At 39.1% G+C, this 20,261-nt stretch overlaps 1 protein-coding gene across 3 annotated transcripts in view; it reads right to left on the reverse strand.

Moving 5' to 3' along the window:
* Positions 1-10,263: 10,263 nt before the first annotated feature.
* Positions 10,264-20,261, reverse strand: part of LOC149167674 (CRM-domain containing factor CFM2, chloroplastic-like) — a 163,694-nt gene continuing 153,696 nt past the window's right edge. Inside the window, exons 4-11 of one of the 3 annotated variants that reach the window (XM_089433082.1) lie at positions 13,170-13,514; positions 12,616-12,772; positions 12,209-12,501; positions 12,031-12,090; positions 11,517-11,717; positions 11,094-11,343; positions 10,860-10,918; positions 10,264-10,764 (exon numbers count right to left, since the gene is read on the reverse strand). In XM_089433082.1, the coding sequence (XP_089289208.1) occupies positions 10,480-10,764; positions 10,860-10,918; positions 11,094-11,343; positions 11,517-11,717; positions 12,031-12,090; positions 12,209-12,501; positions 12,616-12,772; positions 13,170-13,514 (1,650 nt within the window). In that variant the 3' untranslated portion in view covers positions 10,264-10,479. Of the gene's footprint in view, positions 10,765-10,859; positions 10,991-11,093; positions 11,344-11,516; positions 11,718-12,030; positions 12,091-12,208; positions 12,502-12,615; positions 12,773-13,169; positions 13,515-20,261 lie in introns of all 3 variants that reach the window. The other 2 variants (XM_089433080.1, XM_089433083.1) reach the window with 2 other exon arrangements.

Raw genomic sequence — 20,261 nt, forward strand, 5'->3', positions numbered from 1 at the left:
ATATTTGTGAAGAGTCAAAGGAATTATCTAGCAACATAATAGAAGCCACACCTCTTCACATTAGAGAAAAAAACAAAAAGGTGCCCCCTAGGTCTGAATCTTCCAAATCACCAAATTTATGAACATCTACACAGACTTTGGTATGTACATTACTGATCAGTGAAATTATTAAGAATGGATTGTTCTAGTTTTGCAAGGCACTTAAGGCCCTCCTATTGGCAACTATATCAATCCTATAAAGGAGTAAAACCCTTTGTCTATAGTTCGAAATTTGTGTATGGTTCTGTGCATAAGCCCTAGAAGGATAATCTCCAAAAAATCCAGTCCTATGCATTAGTTGAAGGTCTATGTTGGGCATCAGTCCTATTTTGAGACCACTGTCAAAGGTTACCAAATTTTTGAAGTTCAAGCTACATGAAGAAAGTTTTGAGAATGTTTTGCAAAGTCAAAATCCAAATTGAAGAAGCTAAAATTATGAAGTCTCAAGTTATCAATTTTTCTTAAAAGAAGTCGAAATTGTCAACATGTTTGTGGAGGAGCCAAGAGAATTATTTAAGGATGTACCTGTATATTATAGAGATTTGCTGACTCCTCTAAATCAATTGCTAATACTCGTTGTTGCACTCCACAAGCCGACTCCTCTAAATCAACTGCTAATACTGCCTGTTGCACTCCACAAGCCAACTCCTCTAAATCAACTGCTAATACTGCTTGTTTCACTCCACAAGCCAACTCCTCACCTCTTCTTTTGTTTGTGTTGGGTGTTCGTAGAACCCGTCATTTTTTAAATCCTTGATCCTGAAGGTTACCGTAGCTGGACAGAACACATTAATTTTAGGTTATGGACTCCCTCCGGAATGAGAACGAGAGAGTAGCTAGGTGGGTGAAAATAAGGTAGCTTGGTTGTATAAGCAAGAAAACATGCTCAGAGATTTGAATGAAAGCAGTAGGTCTCACTCAAGCTGGAAAGGCAGAAAGGTGGTCAGACAAAACTAAACTCGATGAATCTCACTACCCACCCGGTATGGCAACACATCTCCTTCTGTATCTCTTTTTGTAACTAAGTATCCATTTCATTGATCATCCCCACCTCATCTTGATTTTTTGGATCAATCGACAGTGACAAAAGCCTGCCTTGCCTTCCTTTCTTAGTAGTATCCTTCCATCCAAGCGCTCCTGCCTGCTTATCGGGTATCTGTTGGTAGGTCTCGCTCATGTGCTCACTGCAGTTGGAGAAGCCCGCTACTATGACGCAGTTGATGTGTTCATTATAGAGAAGGAGGGTAATTGGACACAGGTTCGAACAAGCAAGAGGCAGGGCAAGGATTTGAGGAGTGGTCCTGTCTAGTTCAAACTCAGAAATGCAACTCCTCTTAGGGTTCAAAAGCAGAAAGGCTTAGGATTGCAGAGTGGTTGCAGAGAGGCTCAACTCCACCTCGACTCCAAAATGAATCATTTCCAACTCTTTCCCTCCGCCCGAGTGCATGTAGCCTGATATTTTTCCTAGGGTTGCAGAGTAGTTGCAAAGTGGTTCGACTCCACCTCGACTCCAAAATGAATCATTTCCAACTCTTTCCCTCCGCCCCTGCGTGTAGCCAAGTGTGAGCCAAGTGCGTGTAGCCCGATATTTTTCCTAGGGTTGCAGAGTGGTTGCAGAGTGGTTCGACTCCACCTCGACTCCAAAATGAATCATTTCCAACTCTTTCCCTTCGCCCCTGCAATGTAGCCCGATATTTTTCCCTCCACCCGTGCGTGTAGCCCGATATTTTTCCCTCCGCTTGGCCAAAAAATTGTATAAAAAATACCTTAGGATATATATATATATATATATATTGTTGTATGGTATATTAAAACCCTTTAGGCCCTCATTATAACCCCAATATATTATTTTTTGAATTTTCCATTTTTAATGCCCCAGTATGAACGTACGTGATATAATATTAGTTTGTCAGTGACGCGCCCGTGTGAAGACCAAACCTAGTTACATTTTCTAATAGACAAGGGTGGAGCTTTCACAAGATGGGTCGTGCACTACCCTTCTGAGTAGGGTGTGTGGGCTGGGTTGGTTTTTGGGGCATAACACAATCGAAGACACAAGTCGTGTGGGAAAATTGTCGATCCATGTGCATGGCAGGTTAGTGTGATATCACATCACATTGTAGACTCAAGTGACTGCAAGATGGTGTGATACCATAGGTGTGTGTGCTTAACACGAGGGGTCGCTTGGTGTTTTGGTTGCGCATTGCCAAGAAAGGAAGGTATTTGGGCCAAAATGTTTCTCGAGGTAGTGATCGTCAAGGACAGGAGGTGGCATTCATTAGGGGAATTTTGAGATCTAAAAAACACATCCTAAGATATATAATAAAATATTACGGGTTAGTCATTTTGTGAGAAAGATATATTTACAACTCACTTTCTATACTAAAATTCATGTACCTGTGATTAAGTTACATTGAAAAGTTCTCCAAAAAGAGAAAAATTTATAAAACACAAAACAAACAAACAAATAAAACAATGTTGATGTGATTAAAAAGAAAAAAATGTGACGATGAGTAGAAATGGACTTTAAAAAACAATCATTGTACTTAATTAATTAATCTCTTTATCACTTATCCTTTAACCATATAAATAAATTTATAACTTTTTATTTACTTAATTAAAATATAAATTACTTAATATTTTATATAATTAAAAATTATATAATAATATATAATTAAAATGCTACATAAAAATATTATTTAATATAATTTTGTGTAATATAATTTTATATAATAATATATTATATTACTTATTAGTTTTATATTATACATAATTCATAACTAAAAATAGATAGCAACTCAATTGGTGTTCGAAGTAATGTGAAATTTTTGAAAACTAAGAGATCTAAAGTTCAAATCCCCATGTCTGCAACCCGGTTTACAGAGAGGACGGGTCATATACCCCCAAAGTTTTACTAGTGGGTACATGTCACGCTGGGTATTGGTTACATGTCACGCTGGCTGGCCAAAGTTTTGCACATGCAACCACGCCATGGAATATACATATGTTGGCTTGAAGTGACTACATTTGTCAATTGTCGGCCATTTCAGATATGCGAAGATTCAATTGAAGCTTGTTCGATTACATTTGGTCAGTTAGGTCAGTTATACGAATGGAAGACGAATTTGTGAAATCTTAACTCGACATTGCGTGGAATAGTTTGTGAGGCAACTGGAATGTTCACGTCTAGCAGTATGTAGCTAGCATGTCTCCTTAGCCAAGACGAGTAGTTTTGAAAGATATTCATCTGATCCCTGCGAGTTTTACCAGACAAGGAAATAAGTAGAATCTCTTTAGTGGAAGCATTCTCTCATTCTGGGTGCCGAGAGGCGGTGTCTGTTGAGAACATGGAAAACGCTCAAAAGAGCCAAGGCATAAATAGCAAGGATGCCTATGATGTTGCTGCAAAAAAATTGTTGCAAGGGAAAGGGAAAGAAGTCGCTGCCAATACTAAAAATGGTAAAAATGTTAAAAATGACAAGGAAATCTCAGATTTTGTGGAAACAAATCATTTGGGTCAAGTCAAAATTGCTTCAACAGAGAAAATAGGAAAGTGGATTTGGGTAAATGCAAAGCAATATGAGGGCATTTTAAGGCGTAGGCTTGCTCGCCTTAAATGGGGACAAATGAGAAGAAAACCAATCCAGAGAAAGAAAATAAATAAGAGAAACAAAAATAAAGAAGAATCAATCATTTATAGTCCCACATCTACACCTCTTACTTGGTCATCAGATCCATATGTCGAGGAACTAATGAAGGCCAGGACAAGGCTGGAGATTTTGGAAGCCAAAGAACAGAAAAGAGACCGCAAAATTTCAGAGATCACGGTTGCAAACCGATGTCTAATGACAGGTAAGAGAATTTTAAAAGAACAGGTAACAATGTTACAAGAGGCTTTAGAGACAAGAAAACAAGGATGGCAAAGCATGAAGATAGCATGGCAAAGCATGAAAGAATTAATAACAACAAACAAGGATGTGATAATTTCTAAACAACCTCAGGTAGATACACAAGTATCTCAGCAAACAGAGATTTCCAAAGATAAGGCAAAAATGGACAGTGGGAAAGATAGTCCAAAAGAAATCAAAGCTAGAGTTGAAGACGTTAATGGTTACATAAAGACAGACGAAGAAGAAGATGCAAGTGCTCGTAGAGCACAAGAAATAGAACACAAAGAAAGACAGGACAGGAAAACAAACTTTATTATCAGGGGAATAAGATATTATGGGAAGAATGAAAGTACTCTCAATTTAACAAGAGACTTTCTAAAAGAGAAACTACATTGGAAAGGGAAAATTTGTGAAGCAAGGAGGGTTGAGAGGAAATGTGAGGAGAGGCCTCAACCCATAAAAGTCACTATGGCAAGCGTACAAGACAAACACCAACTTTTGGGTAAAAAGAAACTCTTGAAAGGCTCACACTTCTTCCTCGATGAAGATTTAACCAAAAAACAACAAGAGGAGAGAAGGGATGAATGGAGAAAATTAGAACAAGAAGAAATGAAGGGAAAAGGGCATGGTTGTACAATGGTAAAGTCATTATTGCAATGTTTGGGCCTCCGAGCAAAACAGGGCAGCACGCTAGCAGTAAAGAAAAACAAAGAATTCAATAATAGGGACGAAAACAACAAGAGCAGCATGGATGAAAGGGTGAAGACTCAAATTTGAGTCCTATGTGCCAAACTGCGTAGCAGTCAAATTCTACCTAGGTCTACTTAAGTGTAGTTTGTTGGAATTGTAGAGGTTATCCTTGGAGGAGGGGACCTGAGTTAGGGCCTATTGCAGAAGGTAGAGACATAATTTGTCTCATGGAAACTCATGAGCATGATGGTTGCAAAACTCTTGTGTTTGACAGTTATTGGAAGTTGGCAGTTTGAAACAAGGTAGCAGAAAATGGCAAAGGGTATGGGGGAATACTAGTTTTAATGAAAGAAAAAGAAGGTCGTCACATTTAGTTAATTAAAGAAGATGCAAATAAACAATATTTATGGTTGAAAATATCAAAGAATAAGAATCACATAAGAATTGAAGCATGATATTTTGCCCCTCAAGTCTCAAAAACTTACAAAAATAAGGGGCTTGACAGCAAGGATTCGTATGTAGCTTTAAAAAAAGATATTTTCATGTACTCTCAGCGGGGAGAAGTTATTTTAGTGGGAGATTTCAATGCTAGAACAACAAAAATCAAGCTAGCATTCTTTGTTTCAAAGAGGATAACAATCCTATTTGGCTCATTGAAGAGGAGAATCCCCAATGGGTGAAGTGTTCAGAAGATGACAAAGTTAGCAATCATTTGGAGAAGAGTTGCTTACACTATGTGGGATTTTCAACTTAATTATTTGAAATGGTCTAAATAGATGGAAAATGTATGGGAACTTCACTTGCAACACATACAATGGGGCAAGTGTCGTTGACTATGTGATGTGTTAACAAAGCTTGATAGAAAAGATAGACGAAGTTGGTATTGGAGAGCATATTTGAGACTTAAAATCAGACCATAACCCAATTTATATAAGGTTATCATGGTTAGAAGAAAGACAGCATAGGAGGAAAACCCAATGCTCTCGACAATCACTATCAAGGGGCAAAATTCTTCTAACACAAGAAAATTGTACTATCTTCAAGACAATGTTAGAGAGATTAATTTGGAAGGAGAAAACTGGTTTCAAAAGCTTCAACAGTCATGAGTTAACAAATATAATTCAAAGTGCACTTGAGAAGTGCAAAAGAGCAAAAAATAGGAAATCAGAATCAAATTATTTTCCTGTAAATGCTTGGTTTGATGAAGAATGAAAAATGGCAAGGAGAACCTTGAAAAAGGCAGGAAAGGAGAAGATGAATGTAAAGTTATATAAGCAGATACTAAAAAGGAAAAAAGATGAGTTCATGCAAACAAGGAGAGAAGAGTTAATATATTTAAACAAGAATAATCTAAAGCTTTTCTGGCAGAAACTGCAACCAAGGAAGAAGCAAATTGAAAATAATATTACAACCAATCAATGGTTTGAATATGCAAAGCAACTCTATGAGAAAGAATCTGAGGCAGAGCCCCCCCTAGGATCAACACAAATTCAAAGCTCTTCACGTTACAGGAGGTGGAGAATGGAATTAAGACGCTGAAAACAAGAAAGGCAAAGGACTTGGTTGAACTTCGAGCAGAGTATCTAAAATGGGGAATGAACGCTCTTGCATCGCACATCATGGAAATATTCAACATCATCATTCAACAAGGATTTCCAAGAGACTAGATAACTAGCCTAGCAATACCCCTTTTTAAAAGTGGAGACATTAATAATCCATCCAACTATAGAACAATTATGATCAATCCTTTGTTTGCAAAGCTTTTCGGCAGTATGGTAGAAGATAGTATTAGTAAGTGGGCAGAAGTAAAAGAAAAGAGGGAAAGAGGACAAGCGGATTTTAGGCCGAAACATTCAACAATGGATCATTGTATCACGTTGAGACACATTGTTGAAAAGGTTCGGGAGGACAAAGAAGAAGTATTTCGCTGCTTTGTTGACTTTAAAAAAGCATTTGACACAATCCTTAGGGATAAGTTGTGGCGTAGAATGGAGGAACTTGAAATTCCTGTGCATTATAGAGTCGTTGTCCATAAACTTTATGAAGAAGTGAAAGTCAAAATTAGAACCTTAGCAGGTATTTCAAAAAGCTTTAGAAGTAACATTGGAGTCAAACAAGGTTGCCCTCTATCCCCTAGCCTTTTTGGTCTATATATTGATAAATTGGAAGAGTGGCTAAATCTGCAAGGTGGAGATGGTGTTTGGTTGGGGGAGTTTTTGATAAAGCTTCTTTTATATGCTGATGATATTGTATTGATTTCTAAATCGGCCCATGGATCGCAAATGCACTTATATGCTCTAGAGCATTTTTGTAGAGCAGTGGGGATGCAAGTCAATACTAGCAAGACCAAAATAATGATTTTCTCTAATAAAAAGAAGCAGAGCCAGCATACTTTCTTCTTTGAAGACAACATTCTTGAAGAAGTAAATGAGTACAAGTACCTTGGGATTGATTTCAACAACAAACTCAATTGGGAAGACTGCATAAAGAAGAGAATTTTAGGAGGGTGGAAAGCATTATATGGTCTTCAAAACAGATGCAGAGAGGCAGAGTTATGGGATTGGAAAATGATTAAAGTGCTTTTTAGACTCCTAGTTTGTCTAGTGATGCTATATGGGTGTGAATTGTGGGCTAGCAGCACTCCCTTCTCAAAATGGAAACAAATTGAGAAAATCCAAAAATGCTTGTTCATGAGAAAATCCAGAATAAAAAGTTCAGTGCCTTATGAGATAATGTTGAGTGAAACAGGAGCAACTCCCATTGAAGCAATTGCTATGGTGCGGCCCATAAGATATCTAAAAAAAATTGAGCAAATGAGAGTAGGTAGATGGCCTAATGTTATCTTCAATGAAGGCATGAGTGAAAGAAAGAAAACATGGATGAAACAAAACTACACTCGGATGCAAAAATGGAATATCTACCTCAATGCCTATTCCAAAAATAGCAAGGAGCTAAAAGATTTTGTTATGGAGAAGTTTTGTAAAAAGGTATGGGGAAAAGAGTTGGGTAGAAAGAAGAAATATTATATTGAGGAATTCAACCCTACGTGTGATCTACAACAAAAAGAGTTCATTGGAGCTAGCAATTTGTGCAGGGCAAAGGTTCTTATTGCTCAATTAATGACCAACTCAAATCAACTTCGGTGTGAAACAAGACGGTGGAAAAGGCCTAAAGAAGCTTGGGAAGAATGGGTGTGTACATTTTGTATGTCTGGGGCTGTGGAATCGGAAAAACATTTCATTTTGGAATGTGATGCATTCAAAAACATCAGAGAAAGTTATGAGAACATGTTAGCATCAATTTCTTGGCATTGTCTTTTTAGCAAATGGATTGTTGGAAGGTTGGGCTAGCTCATCATCAATTTGAATCGGAAAATAATTGAATTGCAAAAAGAAAAAATCAGGGAACTAATGGTCTCATAGACTATTTTTAGTCTCGTGGACCTTAAAATATCATTTCATAAATTCAATGTGTGCCAAGATTCTATTGTAAAGGCCAAGCGCAAAGTTTTGTAAAAGACCTAACATTGTATTTGCATATTGGTTTATGTACTTCGGGTGTTAGGCCAAAGGCCACCCATCACACATATCATGTACTTGAATTCTATGATGCATTTGTACATTATGTGAGAAATGGTGTCGTCTACCAAGGCAGCAAATTTGTTCGGACGGCCAAAAAAGGATGGAATCCAGCAAATTATTTTAAAAAGCTCTGGCAGGAGGAATGTTTAAATCGTGTTTTTGATGGTGGAAATGGATTCAACGCCATCAAAAACCCCTGGGGTACCCAAAATGTCGAAGCTTGACAGCTGTAACCTGGATTTATAAAAAATTCTGCCATATTTTTTCAAAATCGTGTTGGAATTTCCATAATTTTCCAGATAAATTTAAAGCCTCGTTAGACTACCGTTGTGAGAAATTGCTCAAGTTAATGCTAAAGTTAAAAATATTCTACAAACACTTAACTAAGAAAAGAATGACAGGCATAGTCCAAGTCATGTACAATCTAGTTGATTTCACCATCAGTTAAAAAGACGTCGATGCCCCATGCCTCGAGATCCATGGGTTGCCTTCTTTAACCATGTTAGTTCTCTAGGGACGTGACATCTACCCTCTTTGAACTATTTACCCTGCCTGGAGATCCATGGGGTGCCTTTAACCACGCTGGTTCTCTAATGGCCTGACACCTATCCTATTTGAATTATTTGCCCTCGATGATTTGTTAAGGCCTTGCATTTACATGTACATAACCTTGACGGAGATTTCCAAGATTTTGCATTTCCATGTACATAGCATTAATGGAGATTTCCAAGGGATAAAATAGATAATGACTTCCTTTCATGGGTTGCAGATAAGTAATCAATGACCTATCTTGCCGATGCGAAAACTTTATCAACATTTTATTTAATTATTTTATACAAGGTCGAGGTAGGCATTTGTCACAATTAAGATCACAAAGACCATTCCACAAGGATTTAACATGATAGTATGGTAAGTCCTTAAACCGAAGACTTGTTTCTCGAGTAAAATGCAGAATCTGTTGAAATAAGGACGTAGTATAATGGCAGAGTGGTTCAAATTATCACATGCATCTCTCAACGTCTAATAAACTCAGTCTTGCAGCAGTCCATATCCAGGCTAGCTGTCAGTTAGCTCTCATGCCTAGCAGCGGTAGTCAATACATAAGTAGAACTATCAACAACAAAAACACACCTTCTGTTGCAACATATAAAGCAGAAAAATCTTTGAAAATCTTTATGGGGGGGGATGTTTTCAGTCCACTGGAAAGATTCTCAAAATTGGTAAAAATGATACATGTAGGGAGCATTGAAAATCTGGTATTTTCGAAAAACCTAGTTATGTGGAGCTTGAAACATCAGTAGAGCAGATCAGTTAAGGATTGCGTGGCTTTCGCTGGAAAATCACATGAATCTGCCTAAGGGGGGGTGGCTATATAAAACATTCTTATGTTTATACACCTCTATTCAAAAGAACCACTGCAGATAGTGGCATCCTTTGACAGAACAATTAAGCATCCATGATTAGGATTCCAAGCAAGGAACAATTAAGAATCAACAATTTACATAACATCGAGTTTACTTTATAGGATGACTTCAATATACACTCATAATATAGATCCCATGTGAATGTATTGAAAGATACTCTCTGGATTTTGCAAATTTCAAAAGTGATGGAAAGATGATGGCACTGATCAGAATCTCTCAAACTCAAATAAACATTTCAGACAGAAAATGGGACCAAAGGAAATATCTCATAAATATAGAATCTGTTCTCGATTTCGATTTTTTCATTAGCTCCAGTTTGAACACCGACTGTCTTTCTCTCTTTCATGTAAATGTTTCTCCCCTCGCACTAGTTTGTCCACTTGTACTACTAGTGGATGGAAATTCTGTTTAATGACAACATTGAATATTTTTTCATGCAGCAGCATTGACAAGCAAGGCAATTCTCATCAGCAGAATCAGATTGAATTCTTGCAGTTCCTCTTGAAGAGTTTCAGTGCAGACCATAAATGTCATCCCTAGAGCACCAAAAACTGATCACCTGTTGCCCTAATTCTGAAATTCAGGGAATCATTTCCTTTCCGAACACAAGCCTTCATTGATAGCTTAATTTTGACCCTCTGACCTCTCCACAATCTAGTCATACAAGTTTCAGAATGAAGTTTATCATTACCATTAATTTCACTGTCCCCAATGAATTACCTTCACAACCCATTCAAGTGGGCTCAAAACAGGCTGCCCCTTCTGAGTCCTGTTCACACTGTTGAACCATCTAGAAAATCCATCGCAAATGTATCCGATCAGTTGTCTCTGTCATTTTTCAATGCACTTTACTACTCATCCTTGAAAATTCATTGCAAGTTGGCAATCTTCTTCAGCCATGTTCTGCAAAATTTCATTATCAGCATGAACTTTATGGTTAGAATCATTCTGAATATTTTCAGTGTCATCTTGTGCTTTCAGACCACATTCTTTCCGAATAGCTGTCAATAATTCAGTAGACATCTCTTCTGATTCTTCCCCTGCCTTTTTATAGGAGAATTTTTCTTCAGCTTCTGGCCAGCCCCGATATAATATGATTTTGGTTGGCTCCTGAGATACCAGTACTGCTCCTGTAGCTTCCTGAAAAAACATTAAACATGTTTTATCAGCTTTGGTTAAGGGTGTTCCATGTCTAAATGTAGAACAGTGATATAAAAAAAAGTCTTTCGATTAACCTTGAGTTGGAACACAATTTCTGCAATAGGAGTTCCCCTTGACCGGCCCTTCACACCAACTACCACAAGTGCATGCTTTTCAAAATATGAACGGATTGACTTAACAAGGCCATGTACAACGTTATTCTTTCCTGAATGGAATAGCATTAATACCATGAGGGGAACGTTGTGCAGAAGTTAATTTTGACATTTCCACATTAGATGTGTCATGACTGGAGGAACACAAAAGCTTACCAACATGAAATTGAGCTGGCTTTCCCCATTTTAGAGCTTGTTTCCGTAGTACAAGCCTCTGTTTATTTGAGAGTGGTTTAGCTCTATACACATTATCAGGCATTTTGTTCTTTGTAGTATGATAATCCACAGTACCACTGTCGTCACTTATTGATTGAGCTGCATTTTTTCCTGACTGGCAATTGGAAACACTGGCTTCATTTTCACTGTTACTGTCACAGGAATCAAACTGTACAGCTTCACCTTCATCCTGTGTGGGGAAAAATTACATCTTTAGTATAACGCGTAACATTAAAAATCAAATCAAATATGTTTTGGCAGGATGTATACCCAGTAGTGAAGATAGAAGTGCATAACTTGCTTTAATTTTAAGTCACTATAATTGATTTGTCCTAATGAACTAACCAAACCTAAGTTGGTCACCTCATCTTTCTCAGGATGATATACAGAACCCAACTCTTCAGTTGAATACAAAGTAGTTTCTTCTTCATCTTTGGAAGGATTTGCAGAACTTGCTCCTTCAGTCGACTGCAGAGTAATTTCATCCTCGTCTTCAGAAGAAGTAGATCCCAATTCATCAATCAACAATTCGCTGATTTCTTCATTTTCATCTTCCACTTTATTCTAAAGGGGAAGAATACCATTAGAAAATATCAGTGATTACAGTCTACTAAAATCATTCTCTAATATTGAATCTGCATTTAAAAATTTCTAGGGCACATTTGTGGTCATATTTATATATAATAAGCTATAGCTATGTGCCTCTGCATATGCCCATTTGATAATTACAAAGCAGACATTTCCTGTAAACCTTCATTGCAATAATCTACAATCACTACAATAACCTATCACTTGAACCATGATAAGTATATTAGTTCCCCAATAATTAAATGCATACAAATAAAAAGGACTGGGGCACTTAGTGAGAGATACATACAAGGTGATTTTTCAGCAGTTCTATATTTCTCTCCAGTCGTAAAATTTGAAGATTCAGTGACTGCAAGATTTTCACCAAAAGAAGAGAATATCAAAAAGAATATAGTTATATAGAGAAAACAATCATGAAGGTTTTATGAGAGTTTAAGCTAAAAGCAGTAAACTTGTGAGGAGAGCACCTCATGCCGCTGGATCTCAATTGAATGCTTTAATGCTTCTTTCTTAGTCAAGAGGCTCTTTGGCCGCAACACAGCAGGACGCCGGTAATTCTTACCACGATATATAATAATGGCATGACCTTTGGATACTGATTCCACTGCCACTAATATTCCTCCACCTTCATATTCCAGCAATCTTGCTGTGCGTTTAACCTGTGGAACACTCTTCTCTTTTGAAATTATTTTTACTAATTCCCGGTACTTCCAATGCAAGTGCATGTTTTCTACCACACCATCAAAGACACCTCGCCTCCCTGAAGTATCAAATGAGAGAATGCATGTAAATTAGATAGCATATACTGATGACTGACAATAAAAATAAGAAAGACCCTAAGGCTGATTTTCTCGTGATAAACAATAGACCTTACCCAGCAATAAGAATGGTTTCATTCTTAAACCAAGTTTACGTAACATGAACCTCTCTTCTTCAGTTATTGTCTCTCTGTCCGCTGGCATTTCAGCAGGCTCCCAGGCCTTTTCTATATCACCCAATTCATTTTCTACTTTACTCTTCTTTGACAAGGCCTGTCAATCCAGAATATCCAATGAGATTCTTTGTATAGACTCAAGTTAAGCTCAGTTGAACTGCATATATTTCAACAAAAGTGCGATTTTATTTCCCCAATCTAAACAGCATATCAAATTAACCCATTTTGAAACACCAATTAAACTCAAGATACAAGAAAGTAAATGTGCTTAAAACCAAAAGGATGAATTTTATTTTCAACAACAGTTGAGAAATTTATTTTCCTTGCAAACTCACTACCTTGTTGCTTTAACAGAATGATATATGCATCTACCTTGCTCAAAAAATATTAAACTACACAACAGAATTGGATAGAACAAAGAGAAATAAATCAGTAAAACATATTATTTAAACTATTTGAGGATTTTGAGTGGAGATATATGCATGTAAACTTACATTGGTCAGCTTACTATGAAGCCTTCTAGCTACTGCAAGCCGCTTGGCTGTCAATGCTTCTGCTTTTATCTTCCTCTGCTCTTCACTATCAATCCATTTTTCCCATGGTTTTTTTGCTTCTGGAATTTGTGCTACTCTACTTGAATCACTAGTTGCTGTTTCACCAGCAGAAAGAACCAGTGAGGTTGCTATCAATTGTGTTTTTCCTTCCTTCTCTTCAAGTTCCTCTATCATTGCCTTTCTCTCCGCTAATACAGTAGCAACGGAAGAAGGGATAAAGTCCTTTCCTCTGTAGAAAACAATGAACTCCTCATCTCTTGAGAGCAGCGAACCTCCTGTGAGCCACTGTAAAATATCACTCATAATATGCCAGAAATTGCCATTCACCATATTGAAGATTAATTATTAATCATATATAAAGCACATATTTATTCGATATTCTAAAAAAACTTTTAAAAACAACAGATAAGCCATGTAATGATTAGTCCCTTCCTAGAAAAAATTGAACTAGAATTGGAAAGAAGTTAGTGAAACAAAGCAAGCAGGTATCAGCTAAAATTTCTTATAACATAAAGACCTATATGTAGTATTGTAATTTACATCACACTGTTTGTGATCGATATTTGTGCAGTGGATTGCCAAAGCATGCATGCAGAGCACATGTAAACTCAATACACAAGCGCCATTGAATGTGAAATTATTATCAATGTTTGCCCTCTTATTTTAATATTTAAAAAAAGTATATGGAGATATGAAGATAAGTAGCATGTGAGACATGGAGCATTTCACTAGCATTTGTATGCATAGTCATACAAAGTGTTGGGAAGCAAGTGTCATTGAATGCACAAATATAATCCATTTTTGCTCTCTTATTTACTGAAAAAAAAAATTGGATGGAGACAAGTAAAATGTCAGAGATGTGGAGCATTTCACTACTATTTGTATGAAGAATCATACAAAGTGTTGGGAAACATAGCTTGGGAAGAAAATATGAATTAATTTACAGCAATTTCAGAATGCTATAAAAATATGATTTATTATAGCAGTCTTCCATGGGGATGCATCCCCCAAGGTGGGGTGCACGCACTTCACACTTCCCACACACTTGGGACAGGGGGATGCCTTGGGAAACGTTTCCCCACATCCCCCTTTTGGGGAGACACAGGGAGACACGAGGAAACATTTTCATAGTGTGGGGGATGTGTTTCCTCAAAAGGGGTGCTTGTGGGCGTCCCCCCATAATTTTGCTTAAAAACAATGATTTATGAGTGGGGAAGCTTAATATTCAACCCTAGGGCCCTACTAATGCTATGTAATTAATGGTAATGTTAAATTCTTAAAGTAAAAGTGACATTCTCCTTTATTTTTCATTTTCATTCTTTTACTTAAATTGGTAACATTACCATGAAATGACTCAGCGTGTTTGAGAGTAGTTCCAACTTCCGACCTCATTGGATTTCATATGGAGAAAGTAGAATTTTAGATCTCACTCAAAATCTGGTAGACTTAACAGTTTTTCAAGATTACAGGATTTTGTCATGTACAAGGGTATGGAATTAGTATTTAATCAAGAGCAAGCCCTGTATGTACCCTAATGCTTACACTGACTCCTTGACTCATCAGGGAGCAACCCTCTCCAAGAGTATATAGATAGGGCTTGCAGCACAGTGTGCCCACTTCTTCCCATTAGAGGGAGGAAGGCAGAATTTCTTGGACATGTTTTGATTGACCGGGTAGAGCCTCAAGAGTTGAGCATGGACCAGTTTCAGCATAGCAGACGTATCCCTTGCACAAGTGTCCATACATTAGATTGGCAGGAGATCATGAGTTGGTATCCTTTTGATGGAGTATCAACCTTAGTTTGGGGCACAGTACAACAGGGGCACTTAGATGAGGAGGTTACTATATGTTTTAGTGAGCAGTGGGAGGTGGACCGACAGTTCACCAGTGTTTCCATAGCATTAGCCCTGCATCAGCAGAGTGGGGATGACCTTGGCCTATGCCTGAGGTTGGATTGGAGGGAGGTGATGAGCTAGTATGCAGTTGGTGGGGAAGCATTCACAGCCGAAGCTATAGCACATCGGGAGCCATGGAGCATTGATGCTCCTTCTTGGTGGCATTGGGATCCAGGTGGATCTACTAGTAGCAGGTTGAGTCAGAGATGTACATGGGATTCGGGTACTGGAGGATCTAGTCATGTTTCGATAGCTTGGAGGCGTGACGTGGACCAATGGTTTGTATGGGATCTAGGCATTGGATCTCAGTTGCATTGGGCCACCAGATTGGTCCACAAATTTGGATTGCTTGAGGGAAAGCAATCTTGGGGCGGGAGGACTGTAATGCCCCATTTTTATTCTTCTTCATAGTACAGCCAGGGTGGATTTCCAGGGCAGGGGATGGCCAGGTCAGTGGAGCAGGTTTATGTCATCAGGGGTTCCGATGGAGTTTTGAGGAGTTTTCATGGGGTCCGATGGCATTCGCTTGGCATATTCATCATTATGAGTAGTTCCGCACATCTTGTTTTTGGTTCTATGACTTTCTGATAATTCCCGTAAAACAGGGTTATTATCGGCATAACTTAATTAATTATGCTCGAGGTGGCATTCCAGGGAGATTAATTGATGGAACACCTCAATGTAATAGCTCGTTGGAACCAGAACAAGAAAATCTACAAGATGGGATGTTGAGAAGTGACTTCCAGTGGCCGAAGAGAGTATGGTGGGCGATTTACCATTTTCCTTAGTTAAAAATGACTTTAATTAGTCATTTAATTAAGGAAAAATAATTAATTAGAGGAAATGGGCCAAAAGTGACTTAACTAAAATAAAATAAAATAAAAATGGGTCACTTAAGATAAAGTCAATGGAGGAGCTTCTAGAATAATAATAAAATAATAAAATAAGATGCTTCTAGAGGCTTGGAGATATATCCATCAGATCTATAAAAAGAGGAGGAGAAGATCATTTGGGACATCTTGGATTTGTGTTTTAATCTTGTGGAGAGGTTTGAGAACCCGGTTCTCTACTTCAGCAGTGGCCCCAGGATGGAAACCCTCGGGTGTGTCAGTGAGAGTGGGTGAGCACCAATCTCTTCCCTTGGTGGATCCATTTAGGGTTCACGGATTGCAGTTTATTGATTTTCAGTTTGTTTTGGAGGTCGGTTGCGGCATTATTGTACATCTCTTTGAGGCTGGTTTATCTCAACTATATGGGTTGTATGTGCATGTATACCCTAGTTAATCTAATATAATAAAGCTGAGAATTTCCCTGTTCAGTGTGATATGGGATTGCAGTGCTCTAGTTAAATTTTACATGGCAATCTAGTGTTTATGAATAAAAGTTTTATCTGAAGAAATTTTGGGTTAGAATTTGAAGAAATATTTTTATGTGAAGTGTTTGCTCCAAATTTATTTCATTTGGGACATTACATAGTCTCAAGAAGTTCGATTTTTCTTTGCAAATCAACAATCAGAGACAATTTTCCTCAGGGAACTTCTAGTCTCAAGAAGTTCGATTTTTCTTTGCAGATCAGCAGTCGTTGTGAGCAGATCTTCTCACTCTAGAAAGGAGTATGAATAGCAGAGCAGCAGTTGAGCAAAAAGAAAGAGGAAGTTTTCGACAGTTCATTGAGATGGCCACTGCTAGGCTTCGTGATCAGGATGGATTGGATGGAGCTTCCAACTATGTCATCTGGAAGGCAAGGATGTCCTTCCTTCTAGATGAATATGGCCTGAAAGCCTATATTGATGCAATGGTAGCAGTTCCCTAGGATGTGGATCAACAGAAAGAGTACAAGAAGGAGATGGCACGAGCGAAACGGCTGATCCTAGATGGAGTCCGAGATCATGTTGTTTCACATATAGTTGGAAAAGACACTGCCAAGCAAATGCGGAATGCTCTAGCCACGTTGTATCGCGGTACTTCCGAGCAGCAGAGATGTATTTGGAGGAGAAGCTGAGACTCATCCGGATGCTAAAAAGGGAAGGCATAGACCCCTACCTCACCAGGATTCAAGAGGTCCGGGACTAACTGTCAACTGTTGGGGTAGTGCCTCAACCCACAGAGCTTGTGAGATTGGCACTCAAAAGTGTCTCCGAGGACTGGCAGGTCCTTGTCAAAAGCATATTGGGCAGAGACAAGTTACCAGACTGGGACAAGATGTGGGCTGACTTGCCCGCATGAGGAATTTAGGCAAGCTCTTCTAAAGAGCTCTATTAGTGGCAGCAGTAGTGGATCGAAGCAGGTGAAGGAGGAGGAGAATGTAGCCCTCGCATCTAAGGGTCCCAATCAGGGACAAGGGGAGCAGAGGAAGAAGAAGAAGGACTTGTCGAAGGTAAGTGCTTCAGTTGTGGTGAACTTGGTCACTACAGTACCTAGTGTCCTCTCAAGAAGAAGAACAAGGAGGAGAAGCAGGACCAGTAGCCAGCTTCAGCAAAGATCGATAGGTTGTCCTCCAGACTGGAGGAAGACTTTGCTATTTTTGTTGATATACCTCTAAGAGTGAGGTGGGGAGATTTGTTGTAGCCCTAAAGTGCTGCAGATGAGCAGGATCCTTGAGGAGTTCACCTCATGGATCAATACCTTGCTACAGGGGCCCAGAGTTTTTAGTAGCAGGATGGATCAGTGGCAATTGATGCAGTTAGAGCCAGAGTGACAGTTGCAGGGACTAGCAGCAGTCAGATGCTGGGGAGCACAGTGCAGAGTTGACAGCAATGCAATTGGCACAGTGGAGGGCCAGCAACAGCGCAGAGTCTTCAGTAGACAGTGCAAATGTGAAAATTCCTATACTAAAGGAACCCCTATTGCAACAAATCTAAATCTACTTCACCTACTTGATTTTTAACATACATTAACCAAGTTATTCTTTTGAATACTGAAGCAAATTACTTCTGCAGCCTACACTAACTAAATTTTTATCTCATGAAACAGAAAATAGAGCAAAGAACAATATACATAGGACACACTTATTTTTGGACACAATAATCCGAAAAAACCCAATGCGAGAAAACTAGTGCAGCAGTTCTGAGGGTTTATTATTATGCAAGAGAAATATCTGAATACAAATCTAGGATGCTCATCCAGCAATCCTTTACAGACAAAATACTGGCGGAAAATCTGAGTGAGTTTTACTTCACTTCACCCGGCAGAATTTCAGCTAATCCGGCAACAAGACTGCCTAACCCCCGCTACTTCTGCGCTGGCCCTGAGTCAACCTTTCAAACTCTGCATCAGCCCTACGTCAGCTCTTTTGCCCTCTACGTCAGCTATCCTGGTTGTTCCGGCAATTCCCGACAGTTCCGGCTTCTGCGAGACAAGCAGCTTTCTCCTCTGTGCTGACCCTTCTGGCTCTGCGTCAAAGTTGCGTGGGCCCAGATTGGCCCAGCATCAGCTCCCCCCGCTATTGTGTTGCCTCCACAAGCTCTCTCCACCTCTCTATCAGTGTTCTCCGGAAAGTCCTCTCGGATTCTCATTGCCCCTCTGCTACAGAATGATCACTTAGTTCAAATTTCTTAGCTTCCTAGCCCCAGAAATCGAACTCTAGATTAATTTGTTCTCCCCGTGTGTGTTTCCAAATGAACCCCAGGCCTCCATCTTATACTTTTCCTATTGAGTCCTCAACGGTCGAGATTAAATCTCTAATCGACGGCTAAGATTAAAACATGACTTGATCTGCCTTCTAAATCATTCTCACCCATATTTTGATTAATACCCATTAATATTTTAATTTCCCTAAGTTTAGACTTAGGAACTCCATCAAAAAATATTAATTATTTTAATAAAATACAATCCGAGTGGAATTTCAGCAAACGATTTCTGGGTTCTTTAGAACTCATGTGCCTTAGCCTCTCCACCAATTTTCAAGGCTATAGCACTTCCGATGCTACCAAAAAACTAACACTCCCTCTTAGCAAGGAAAGTGCTCTAGCAACAATGTCCACCTACATGTTGCTTTGTTTCTAAAGCACCTCCTTTCTGCATTGTTGCTGCCACCAGCACTGTGTTGTTGCTGCTACTATACTGTTGCCCATGACACTGCCATTGCCACTACTGCATTTGTACTACAGCTCCCTCTCAAAAGCTGCATCTGCTATGTTGCTAGCACTGCCACTGCTAACACCGCATCCGTACTGCAACTCAGTTGCTAAGAGAAGCAACTGAAAAACATCCAAAATTAACTGAACTTAACTATGTTCAGCATAATACAATGAATGTTGGAATCTGGCTGCTACTAGTCTTTGACCCTCTGAATCTTTTGCACTGCTGCTGACTTCTGCACTGCTACCAACCTTGCTCTACATTGATCAGTGTCTGGTCCCAAGCTACTGCATCTGTACTCCAAACAATTCACTACATCGTTTGACACTAAGTCCATCTTGCTACTGCTGAATCTTGGGTTCCTGTAACAAGGAATTGATCCAAGAGGTGGACTCCTCAAGGATCCTGCCCACATGTAGTCCTCCCGACTATCACTCAATATCACCCCATCTCCCTCCTAGAGATGTGTGGGCACTCATGGCAATCTCATCTTTGTCAATCTTTGTTGGAGCAGCCTTAGGATCATGTTTCTCATCCTTATCCTTTTGCCTCAAAGGACATTGGGATGCAAAGTGGCCCAACTCGCCACATCTGAAACATTTCACCTTCGAAATGTTCTTCTTTCGCTTCTGCTTCTGTTGTCCCTTTGATGCTAGAGTTGCGTTCTCCTCCTCCTCCTTGGTCTTCGTGCCACTCCCACTACTGCCATTGAGGTTGACCTTAACTAGGTCCCTCCTCAATTCCTCCTGTTGAAGGGCTACCCACATCTCCCATGAAAGTAGTCTTTCCCTGCCCAAAATACTTTGGACGAAGACTTGTCATTCATCTGAAACTCCATTCAGGGCTATCCTTACCATCGCGGTAGACTGAGTAGTGGACCCCACTGCAGCAAGTTGGTTTCTGGTGTCCTAAAGACGTTGAAGATAGGAGTTGACTCCTTCTCCCTTCTGCATCAATGTCTGATGTAAATTCTATTCTAGGTACATCTTCCGATGTTCAGAAGAGCCTTCATACAAAGAAGACAAGGCTTCCCGCATCTCTCGAGTTGTATCCTTGC

Source organism: Pinus tabuliformis, chromosome 5_1 (genome assembly GCF_031772625.1).
Source record: "Pinus tabuliformis cultivar Carrire ecotype Pingquan chromosome 5_1, CPIR1, whole genome shotgun sequence".
Lineage (NCBI taxonomy): Eukaryota > Viridiplantae > Streptophyta > Pinopsida > Pinales > Pinaceae > Pinus > Pinus tabuliformis.